The sequence below is a fragment of the Mus musculus genome, chromosome 5, assembly GCF_000001635.26.
Source record: "Mus musculus strain C57BL/6J chromosome 5, GRCm38.p6 C57BL/6J".
Classification (NCBI taxonomy): domain Eukaryota; kingdom Metazoa; phylum Chordata; class Mammalia; order Rodentia; family Muridae; genus Mus; species Mus musculus.
Genome location: NC_000071.6, coordinates 90,558,239 through 90,570,561, shown reverse-complemented (window position 1 = coordinate 90,570,561; position 12,323 = coordinate 90,558,239). Strand labels below are relative to the sequence as shown.

Below are 12,323 nucleotides of genomic sequence, written 5' to 3'. Positions count from 1 at the left end.
GTTTTTCACCATAATGATTATCAAATTACCATTAGTTTTCAGCATGGCACGTAGAAAATCTGTTTGGTGGCACCTCAAACATGGCCGTTAGTGTTTAGAGTTTCTCTGTTTAGAACCTTTAATGAGCACAACACACACAAATACAAATGCCTATTTGTACACACACACAAATGCTTTTATCTTAAAATTAACCACTGGTTTGCATCTATCTATCCAATGATGATCAAAAGACTAAAACATCTATCCCGTGTTTTCCTGAAAAGGAATTGATCATTGTTATCCCAGTAAGAAGTAAAGTCTACATACAGGCCCTCTCCAACTGGTGAGGTCTTGCGGTGCTTTAAACAGGAGAACCTGATAGAAATGAATTAAGAGGCTAGATTACAAATGGCAACACAGCCTCATCCTTGTCTACTACAAGATTCCTTCCAGAAGCTTTTGGCTATGCGTAAGCAATCCAGTTGCCCTCTGGCCACCATGCTGTGAAACAGCCCAAAGTAGCGAGGCAAGAATACTGCATACACATACTTGAGATTGAACACTAAGAGAAGAGACGGTGTACGAATGCCCAGGACCCCAGCTCCTCCTGAATCCCAGATCCAGATGTTTTCTAATTACAATTACATGAAAGTTTTTGGCCCAGAAAGCCCCAGGTGCGTTACTTCCTGAGTTCCTGATTCACAGACACTAATGGTAATAAAATAATTATCATTGCTTTACATCTCTGAATTTTGGGTTGTTTGGTTACCTAGCAACAGTGCCTGGAATGCTTAAATGTTTATTTTCAAAACTGTCCTGCTTCTCACATTGCAAGACTGACTACATAGCTTTCTTTTCTAAAACGGACTCTATTTACTAGGTCCAGAGAAGAGCTTGAGATTCTGCATCTCTGGCATGATGTGGGGCCATGTCATGCTGTTTCTCTACAATCCACAATTTCCATCGCAAAGCCCTAACAACCGTGCTACATACACAATACCTTTGTCCGCAGGCACTCTGTTTCATTCTCTTCTTGACAACATGACTGAACAGCTGTATCATAGCAAGCAGACATGCTCAAGATAGTGGGTCCGTATAAGAATGGGTGTCTTCTAGATATTTCATAGCTGAACCTGTAATTTGACAATTGCAAAGTTGTGAGCTCTGCCGTTGAGGCCCACCTGACAATGTCCTTTCAAACGCACAGCATTTGTTCATTCTGTGTCTGTCTGAAACTTCTGGAAATCCCAGTGATTGAGATTTGGTAGAACTTGGCCTAAAATCATCAAATGTTCACTATGAACAAATCACCAGAGTCACTCTCCAGGTGCAAATGAAGTGACTGCGTCAGGTGGGTTGAACATAATGAGAAACTACATCTCTCCACTTCCTTAGAGAGACAGGCAGGTAGGAAGTTTAATAGTCTAAGCTGCAGTGATATGCAGGATTGTTCATGTGGGCCAGGAACGGACTTTACAAGCATTGATGGTGGTCAGAAGTCTCTCCAGGTCATCCAGAAGTTCTTTCTAGACTATCACAGTCAATACCATTGCCCTGAGTCCTGCCATTCAGTATGTTTGCTTGTTACTAAATTCTCTGAAATTATGTTTCCTCATACTTGCCTGTGGAACACGTTCAAAAACGGACTCATGTACAGGATGAGTATAACAGTCAGCACAAGTAGACACTGTAGGCCAAAACTTGTGTGTTCACACAAACCCATGTCCTTTTCCTGTGTATTTAGGGATGCTATTTTCCCAGCCTGTGTAGTGAAGTTAGCAGCTTTGATCAATAAAAGATGAATGGGCATGCTACGCCTTGCTTCTAGGCTTGACCATTTATTTCTTTTCAAAATTCTCAGTCCTCTTTCTTTTATAAACACAAGTTCCTGATGCTGTAACCCAAGGCATAGAGAGACATCTGAGATCCACTTAGTCTTTAGATAAGAATTGTCAGTATTTGAACTGAGCTGGGGGGGAAAAAAACTGAGCTGCCAGATGTCAAAGTAGCCAAAGTATGGCTGGAAGCCAAGATAAAAGTCACAGTTGCACTGTAGTTAACTATTTACTAGGGTGATGAAAAGAAGAGCTAACAGAAGAATGCCAGGTCTTCTAATCAGGCCAGTTGAGGGTCAGAGAAATCAACCTAGAGGTTAACAAGGTGGCTCAGTGGTAAAGCTTGCCTTGCTAGCTGGTGACCAGTTTGATAGCTGATTCACATGTCAAGGGAAGAGGAAAGAAATGATGAAATGATCCCACAAAGTTATCCTTTCACACACACACACACACACACACACACACAAACACACACACACACACACACACACACACACACGCATGCACGCGCGCGCGTTTGCACACAGTAACTTTTTATTCAAAAAGGAATTAGCATAGATATTGTTAAATCTTCCCCTTCAGGAGGGAGCCCTAGGAAAAGCTACTGATTCATGGACCCTGGAACAAGGGCTAAGAGCTAAGCAGGTTTGGGTCATTCAGCTCAGCGCTTTCTAGTCTCCTCAATAGTCCCTGGCTTGGACTAACGTTGGTAAAATCCATAATCAGGTCACCACCAGGCTCCCAGACTCCAGATCTAGCAATTGGATTTCTGCCTTAGTCCTCACGCCCATGTCTGACTCGAGTCATGTGGACACTGCCACATTCCATGAGAGCCACAGTCTCGTGTTCCTCTTGTCCTTGCCTGGCTCTAAACCCTAACCACCTGTTAGCACCTGACTCTCAACAGAGGCAACTTCATGCTAATTAGGGTTCCAGACTTGATCTTGATAATACCATAGTCCTACCACTTACCCCAGGATTACACGGTCCATTTTTTTTTTTTACCTGGAAATTCACCTCTGTTTAATCTACAATCATTGCTGTTTCTTGGCTCAAATGACAGACGGTATGCCACACCTCTCAGAAGCTCTGCCTGCTATCTATGGATGCATCTCACTAGGACTGGGGCCTGTTACTGGCCTCTATCCCCAGTGTGCTCTGCTTTTTGTGGATTTCCTAGGTTAGCCTAGTCAACTGGAGCCTTTGTTGTACATGGAGAGATACATATGGCGCCTTCTGAATCCCCTCATATCCCAAGCTCTGAAGCAATCTCTATTCTTATGCTCCCAAAGTAGAACTCACATAGTGGCTCTGGAACAGTAACTCATCAGACATGGTTACGTTAGCAGGTAAGGATAAAGAAACACAAGCATCCCTCCACAGGACAGGAGGACCAAGCCAAGAAGCACGGGTAAAGGACAGCCCTGGAATCTGGATTGACATCTTAGTCCACCATTTCTCCTCCCTTGAGTCATCCCTGGGATAGCCTGGGATGGCCTCCTTCCTGAAGCAGGTAGCAGCCTGTTTGGAAGCCATTGCCTCCAGTTTAAACCTTTTACAATCTGATGCTTTAGAAACAAAACACGTACAAAGTGCATCTATCTATGGTGCTGGGATGTTCACAAGGGGTAAGGACAGGGGCCTTCCCTGCTTGTGTTCCTCACAGGGGACAGGTGGGCTTCCTGAGAGTCAGCTGGAGCCTGCCTCGAGTGGCTTTGCCAACTTCCCAGAGCCTTGTCGGTCCTCTTATTTGATACGCAGCCACAAGCCCTCTGTTTTATTCTCCTAGGTGTTACGATGCTGTTTTAACCTCAGCATTTGTTTAGCACTAACATTGTTTCTCACTACAACACTGAATATTGTTTCCTGCTGCCCTTTATAATCAAAGAGGCAAGCCCTTTGCAGGGTTTACTCCTTTTAATCATCCACAGCAGACACTTCCAGGCCCTATAGGATATCAACTGGCATCCTTTCTAGAAGGATCAAAAAAGAATCATAGCTCAAGTTTCCATTTTAATTCCATACAAGAAAACATTGCTTTCAGAGAATTGTATATGCGAAAGGGGCTGTCTTAAAAATTGGAACATATTCTTTGTAAAAGACCATGGCAAAGAGAAGAAGGCTTACCTCTCCTTCAGGGACACATTATTCTCTGCAGCCACCTCACAGGTCAGTTCAGGCCTTGGAATCAGGGGTGTATCATGGCTGTCTGCGTCGTCTTTCTTGTAGGAGAGGAAGCACCTGAGTCTTGCTGCAGTTTTCATCTTACAACAGTCAGTGAACACGTGACTATCCACCAGGCCTTGGTTGTTGCAAATGTGTATAAGGAAGGCAGCCACCTATTGGAGGGAAGGGGGGCATACAGGGGAAGTGTGGGAGACGACATTCCTCACTATAGGTGAGTTAAACTAGGTACATCATATGCTGAGCTTTGGATCCAATAATATCTGGACGCAGAGACTTCAATTTTATATGTTTATTTATTTCATGTGTACATGTGCATTTTAAATTAATTTTCTATTTTATTTTTGTTTTTTTTTAGTCTGTGTACATGTGTGTGCATACATGTAATTGTGAGCACAAGTGTGCACACACGCATGTGCACAGGCAGAGGCCCATGCTGAGTATCTTTCTCAATCACTGTCCATCTTAGTTCTAAGACAAGGTCCTTCATTGAACCTGCAACTAGGATTGTACTGGCTGATTAGCAAGCTCTGGGATCTATCTACCTGTCTCTGCTTATGGATATGCATGGCTGTGCCTGGCTTGACATACCTACTCGGACCTGCACTTAGCTCTTCATACATGTACAAGTATTGCACAGACTGAACTACATGTCAGCACCCAGGCATACATTTTAGATACTCTTAAGAAAAAAAAAGAAAGCATCTATTTCCCTATTGTGTATGGTGAGCATGTGTGCCTAGTAGCACATGTAGAGGGCAGAGAACCATTTTAGAAGGACAATTTTCTCCTTCTGCTGTACAGGTTCCTGGCATCAAACTCAGGCTGTCAGGGTTAGCAGCAAGCGCCTTTACTGAGTCACCTCTCCAGCCAGCCCCTCTTGGGTCTTAAAATCTAAATTCACACCTCCTCGTTGTCGACCACAGAGAATCCACCATTTCCCCTTCCCTATGATGTTGCTTCATTCGCAAGCGATCGAAAGGCTTTTGAAAAAAAATAACTAGATATCATTCAGAATACCCAGGGCAGCAGGATATTTCTAAGGAGAACTATCCAAAAAAAAAAAAAAAAAGCTGCTAATTTAGTTTATTTCCTACTCGTTTTTAGTTTTGTTTCCATGGGAACATATTTTAAGAATTGAACTTTGAGTCAGTGTGTGCTCACTGTCAGCTTTACAGCTGGAGATGTAACAATTCCCGTGTTTTCAAATGTTTTTAGGTGGCAGTCAACGTGTGGTGTTTGGTAAACCTCAGCTGGCAAGTGAGTTTTATATTTGAGAATAAATACAGAAAAAAAGGTCATCTTCTGCAATGGAAAAAAAAAGAGAGAGAGATTGTTCTATAAACTAACATAGCCACTGGCAGAACCTTCATTTAAAATGTGGACTGATGGCACCCCTTCCCTATTCAGAATCTAGCACATGGTACACACACACAGACAAGAGATGGAGCAGGAAACTCCACAAATAAAGGAGGAAAGCTACTCCTTATGTGTATGTTACATTATTTAGCATGAAAATAACTGATCCCGAAACTCCGCATTCTAAGAGAATGATAGTGTTAATCAAGAGCTTCCCAGGGAGGGGTTATGAGATGGCCCAATGGCTGAAGGCACTTGCTGCCAAGTCTGACAACCTGAGTTCAATCTCTGGGTCCCACACAGTCAGAGGAGAGAATTAATTTCCACGAGTTGACCTCTGACACACACACACACACACACACACACACACACACACACACACACACAGTTTAAAAACTAAAAATATTTCTACTGAAATTGCTGAGCACAAGACACATACAGTTTTATAATGAAGCGATAATAATACCCCTAATATTCTAGTGACAGAGAAAGGGATCTGTAAAAATATGTCTCTTTGGCATATCCTTAAAGAAATTCTTTTTAATTAATTTAAATCTCAATTTAGTCTCTTGGCGTGAAGATGCCAGACACCAGCATTTTGGTGGCTCTGGCAGAGAGACCAACATAAATAAGCTCGTTGCTCTTCAGGGCTGTGATTCATTGATTCATTCTCTCGAGTGCTTGGCCCTCAGAACCTGGGCTCTCAGAGAAAATTTGGTTAAATATAGATTTAGAAGCCTACAAAGATTATATCTGGAGTGTGATTCATATGTATACTCTTGCTTTGCAATGTTCTGCCTACTTATTCAACCATCTTTTGTTTACCCTCTAGCTCAGACAGGAAAACAAAGCAGCGCACGAAACACATGATCCACCTACCAGTTGATGAGCACACTCTGAGGGTGACTCAGGTTTGAGACGCTTACACTTTTCAGCAAGCTTCAGCAGCTCTTTAGCTATGGTTTGGACTTGGTCATAAGCTGCATCCTGAAGAAACTGAGCCACCATAATGCTGACACTGAAACATAAGTTGTGTGTGTTGAGCATGCAACAATGTTGCGTTGCCCCCTTTCTTCTTTGTTGTATCATCACCACCACCACCATCATCACCCTTCTCCCCAAAATATTTTCCTTTCAAATTAAAAACAAAAACAAAGAATATGGATAAACAAACTCACCTGACTCCTAAGTTCTCCTCCAGGTGATCCTGCCCACTGACATGCTGCCTGGCTGGGAAAAGGGTTTGTTTAGCTCTGTGATTTCAATGCTTTTATGTGCCTAACTTTCACGTGTTGAAATTCTAACCTAAGGTAGAAACGTGTAATAGTCATGAGCCCCCATTCATGGGATTAGTGCCCTTTTGAAAGAGGCTGATGGGAGCTCATTCATCCTTTGTAACACATGCAAGCATAGGAAAACTTCATCATTTATTGGCCAGACGAATGCACCAAATACAAGACCCTTTACCAGATACTGAATCTGCTGGCGTCTTGGTCTTGGACTTTCCAGCCTCAGGTGCCACGAGAACTAAACTTCTGATGTTTATAATCCTCCCACCTTGCAGAATTTTGGCACAGCAGCTAAGATGGACTAGGACATTTGTATAATGGGAAATTTTCCAGCTTGAAAGCTCCCTTTAAATTCTATAACCTACACTTACTCAATCACAGATTCCGGATTTATTTTCATTAGCGGTAATGATAGGAACAATTTAGCGGTATATATCTTCTTCTGAGTTTAAACTGTTCTCTGTGAATGATTTCTTTAATATTCGAACATTGCTGAACTCTATCACTGGTTACAAGAAAATTGCATGTGGTTGAATTTAAAGTTCTGATGAGACCCTGGGGAAATGGTTCGGTCGGTAAAGTTCTTGTCTTTTAAGTGCAAAGACTAGAGTTCAACCATCATACACACTTTAAAAAGAGCTGGGTGTGGTGGTGCAAGCTCGTTATCCCGGTGCTGACAAGGCAGAGGTAAGCGGGCTCACAAGCTATCTGATCTACCCTACAAGGCAAGCTCCAAGCCAAGCAAAACCCAAATGAAACAACAGGGCATCTAGACATTTTATCAGGAGAAGGGACTCATGAGGCCTCAGCCCGAGATAAAGAACTAAGCAGCTTGGCAATGCAGAGAGCAGGAGAAACAGTCTGACCCAGGGAAGAGCACATTGACTGGTTACCCAGTACCAAATGGACAGCCCTGAAAGCATATGCATACAAGTAACATTATGCCAGCTGAGCAGTATGCACACACACACACACACACAAACACAGACACACACACACACACCAATTAAAGAAAAAGAGGCCATGGATTTGAGGTCGAGTGAATGGGGTCACACGGGAGAGTCTGAAGGGAAGTAAGGGAAGCAGGAAATGATGTAATTGAATTATAATCTCAAAAATAAAGGACAACGTTTTTTTTTAAAAAATCAAGATGAATGGAGTCTGAAGTTCACACAGATTGCCCTCTGTTCACAGTCACACAACGGACTCTGAATTCTTTAAAGTTAGTGATTTGGTTAAACTCTTTGATTATTTCATTATAAGCTATTAGCACAATCGAAAGTAAATGTCAGGGCTAGGGAACAAAATCCCAGAGATTAATAGTCTAACGTTCTTGATTTGGCAAAGAACGAGTCTTCCACACTCTGTGAGGGAGATTGCATCTCCACCAGCCACTCACTATACACACACACACACTCATACACAGACACACACATTCACACACACACAAACATACTCTCACACACACACACTCACAGAGACACACACATTCACACACACAAACATACTCTCTCTCACAACACACATACTCACACACACACATACACACACACACACACACACACACACACACACACACACACACATACACCTCGATGGAGCTGTGTCTTTCTTCTTACACTAACGGTTTCCAAAGAACCAAGCAGCTTTCTTTTACGTAAGCAACCATTAGCAATTACCATTGCTGCACAAAAGTAAAGGTTTTAAAGGCAACTCTTTAGATTTCAACTTCTATTTATAAAACGCATTTGCATGTACGTGTGAAGTTTTAGCGCTTTGTGTGGGTACGAAGAGCGAATGAGGGGCTGGGAAAATGACTCAGTCAGTAGAGCACTCGCTGTACAATCATAAAACTGTGAGCCTGGATGCCAGGAACCTACTTTCGAGACCCAGCAAGTACCTTGAGTCTCTTATCCCATTATTGCTGCAGGAGGATCCCTGGAGCTCACTGGCCAGACATTCTAGCCAATCAGTAATCTCCAGGCTCAGTAATCGCCAGACATTCTAGCCAATCAGTAATCTCCAGGCTCAGTAATCTCCAGACATTCTAGCCAATCAGTAATCTCCAGGCTCAGTAAGAACCTATCTCAGAAAATTAAGGTTGAAGAGCAACTGAGGAAGACACCCTATGCCAACCTCCAACCTATACATACATGTGCACATACGCGTATGTACAGAACACACACATGTAAAAGATTATTAAATGAAAACACGTGTCAAGGGGTAAGCATATTGCCTTGTAATAACAGGTAATAATGTAGCTTCCAGGATTATTCCCGAGTCGTTCCCATTTTTTGCTCTATTTGAATTCACTTTAGCCAGTTTCAAACATTGGCTTAAACGAAGCAGTCTCTCATCTAGACTGGGGACAAAGAAGGGAAGCTTAAAGTGGGGTAGTCCCAGAGGAGTGGCCTCAACGTACAGGCCTGTTTCTCAGGCCATTCCACTCACAGGTGTCTAGCAAGTGTCAATGACTGTTTTTTGACAGCGATGACCACTGAGAAAGATAAGGCTCTCCACACACGTGTTAGTGACTGTCATGGTTCCTCATATAATCCTTACACATAGGCCACACAGGCAGCAGATGGGATTTCCTACCTGCATGTAGTAAACTTGTTTGGAGAGACTCACATTTACTGTAGCTGAAGAAAACAATGAAGGGTAGAGCTTTAAGAACCTCCATTGTTTCAGATGAAGTTCCGCCGTTTGAGAGGAATGATGGTGTTTATATTCTTTTCCAGCAATTATCATTAACCGTTAGCTTTTCTAGTGAATATTAGTTTTTCTTAAGGCTCCCATGGACTGTCATGAAACCGGACAAACTCAGGACAGTGAAGAAATGTCCGTGTTTGTTAATGAATACAGGAATTTAAAGCAGATCATGTCGACCTATGATATGTTTGAGATTGCAACACACAGGCCTCGTGCTAGCAAACGATGCACCTGTTTGGTAAATGCCAGTCTACAGTATCTCGTTTCATAGAAATGCCTGTTTACATGTGCAAAGTTCTAAAGAGGCAAAGAGAAAGCAAACATGAACTGCCTTTGACTGGGCAAGTGGACTGGACTCAGGTGTCAATGCCAACACTGGCATTGCCAAGACCCTGGAGAGGGGAGAGGTGGAGGGCACAGCCAAGCCAGCAAACACAAAGGACTCCTATCCCTGAGTGCTGGTTGTCAATCAGGACCATCATGTGACTTTCACTCACACACGTCACCACTGCCTAAATGGAAAATTAAGACCAATTCTTTTTTTTTCCTTGAAAATCTCAAATAAAAAGTTTAATTTTAGAATCCAAGCTCATCATTTATATAAATACACTAAAGCATAGTCCTTGCAAACTCAGAAATTCAAAAAAAAACATTTTTTTTCTAAAAGGTCAGAGGCAAATGAGTGATTTGTTTCACCCATATTTAATTGATTTGAAATGAGGAAATGAAAAACCTTTTAGAGTTATAAGCAGAAACTTTAGAGTCCGGTAAAGAATCTGATAGCTGATACTTCATGTTGATATCTTTGGGATTCTATAAAGTCCCAATGATGGTTGGGGCTTCCCTATCATAGGAAAAACAAATCAAAATGCCTAAGGCTTTTCTCATGACTGCAATAAACAAGCACTTTCCCTGTCAACAGGCGACCCCTTCAAAGTAGAATCTGAGCTATATCTGGTCAAACTGTGAGGGGTCAGTGCGTACTTCTTATGAGATGGCTTTATTGTATAGAGACACAAAAGTAAATCAGAGGCATGGAGGTTTGATCAACAGGCCATCTGTTGTCAACGTGTCATACCATGCACTGGCGAAGTCCTAAGCATGATGCTAAGACCCAGATCCAATTTCAAGGAGCTCATGAAAAACGGGGTATCTCTGAGTTAACTGGCCGTGGAAAACCTGAATGCATCATCTGACGCGGGAACCTTCTCATGACCCACACTCCGTGATATGCCCAAGTTCAGTTTTGCTTTCAGATGCCTGGTTCTGTAACGTGCACAGCTTCCAGAATATTCTCTCTTCGGCATACTGTGGAGCCTGTGGTTAAGAACTGTTCAGTCAGGATGGCTTAGCCGCCACCGCCTATTTGCAGGTTTCGTTTATCAGACACAGAAACTGTTTTGTTGCAATTGAAATATTTAATTAAAATACAGCACCTGATTTGTGGTTTTTACACAACTGAATAAAAAAAAACCCTACACAATAAAGTTGTTTATATCTTCCTTCCATTCTAGTAAAACAGATTGCTATCCCCTCTTAAAACAAAACAAAACTTTATAGTTTTATACCTGATCATCCTATTCCAATAATTGCCAAGAGTTTGTTTCTAGTGGTCTTCTGGCCCAAAGGAGGAGTAAGGCCCATGTGGATATTACAGTGAGAACTTGCAGGTAGCCCCAGATGCTTGCTCTGGTGTCCTGCATGGCCCCGCCAGGCAGTGTCGGCTCTGGTACAACAGCACTGAAGCACATTTCCAGTCTGGTGGCTCCATCTCTGAGTTCCATACTGAAAGCCTACTAAGGGGAGATTTACGTTTAAAAAGATGAGCTTTTCAAAATGCTCCATCATGAGCCTGGGTTGGCCAAAGCTGCCAGAATCCATGGGTATGCTCAGCAGCTTTTCTGAGGGGACTGTACTTGGGGGACAGCCCAGAAATCGGACTGCTAAGGTAGACAGCCCAGGTCAAGATGACTACTTCAGCTTCCAGTAGGTAAGTGGGTCACAGCTGTGTTCCAGCATCTCTTCCTCCAAAGATGCAAGCACCATGTTTTCAGATAGCTTCTCTCTCTCTGATCTCTCTATTGGTGCAAGTGACCACAGGCTCTTCTCTGTGCCAGTGTCTTTAAGTGGAGACCCTGAGTCACAGCCGTTGGAGGTGGCCGTGTCCTCTGAGGTAGAATTCAGTATTTCTAGTTCCCTGATGAAGTCTTGCCTGTAGTGCTCTGCCTCTTCCTCTGTGAACAAGGAAGCTTTGTAGTGAGGGTCCAGCAGTGTGGCAAAGATGTGCCTGGGATCATGGAGGGTAGCAGACAGGCAGCTTGCCATGGCTTCCTTCAGGGACTTAAGCATGGTGTCCATGCAAGTGAACAGGTAACCCATGAGAGAAGAGTAAGTGTTGGCCACCAGAACATTGGAAACAGGAGGCTGCTGGTTATGACTTAAGCGTTTCCCACCCCCAGTTCCCTCATTTCTAAAGGGTGACTTTGGTTAAATGAAAAGGTAGTTTCCTTGGAGAAAGTCTCTCTGGGAAAGCAAGCTACTCTTAGGAGTAGGCTGTAAGCCCAGCAGTACGTGGCCAACATAAAATGAACTCAATGACATCTTTGGAAGGTTTTTATCTCATAACATCATATTTAAACCTTTTAAATTTTATATTATTCTTATTTTATTTGTGAATATTTTTTTCTCTTTTTACCCTACAGGTACTTTAGGTATATATGATGGCTTCAAGTTTAGTAGTTTTAATGGAATTTCTAGGTGTGTAAACTAGTAGGTCTTTTTGGGGGCCTTTTTTTCGGGGGGACTCTTTTTCTTTGCTTTGCTTTTGTTCTATTATCCTATGTTAGTTTTTATCTTTTTTTTCTTTTCTTTTATTATTATCCTTTAGAAGCCCCTTTCCCCCCCTACTGAGAGACAGAAAGGAAGTGGCTCCAGAGGAGGAGGTGGGGGGAAACAGGGAGAAGTA

The 12,323-nt window shown here is 42.6% G+C and overlaps 1 protein-coding gene and 1 pseudogene across 10 annotated transcripts in view; both read right to left on the bottom strand.

Annotated features, from left to right (window-relative positions):
• Albfm1 (albumin superfamily member 1) overlaps nucleotides 1-9,936 on the bottom strand; it is a 37,502-nt gene extending 27,566 nt beyond the window's left edge. For 2 of the 10 annotated variants that reach the window (XR_389286.4, XM_030254748.1), the window contains exons 1-5: nucleotides 9,245-9,936; nucleotides 6,536-6,587; nucleotides 6,237-6,375; nucleotides 3,942-4,153; nucleotides 980-1,112 (exon numbers count right to left, since the gene is read on the bottom strand). Coding sequence is in view for 8 of the 10 variants with exons in the window: in XM_030254748.1 (XP_030110608.1) it covers nucleotides 980-1,112; nucleotides 3,942-4,153; nucleotides 6,237-6,375; nucleotides 6,536-6,587; nucleotides 9,245-9,329 (621 nt within the window). In the remaining 2 variants the exon portion in view is untranslated. The remainder of the gene's footprint in view (nucleotides 1-979; nucleotides 1,113-3,941; nucleotides 4,154-6,236; nucleotides 6,376-6,535; nucleotides 6,588-9,244) is intronic. The other 8 variants (XR_389287.4, XM_006535174.3, XM_006535168.3 and 5 more) reach the window with 8 other exon arrangements.
• Gm2602 (predicted gene 2602) lies at nucleotides 11,141-11,716 on the bottom strand (annotated as a pseudogene).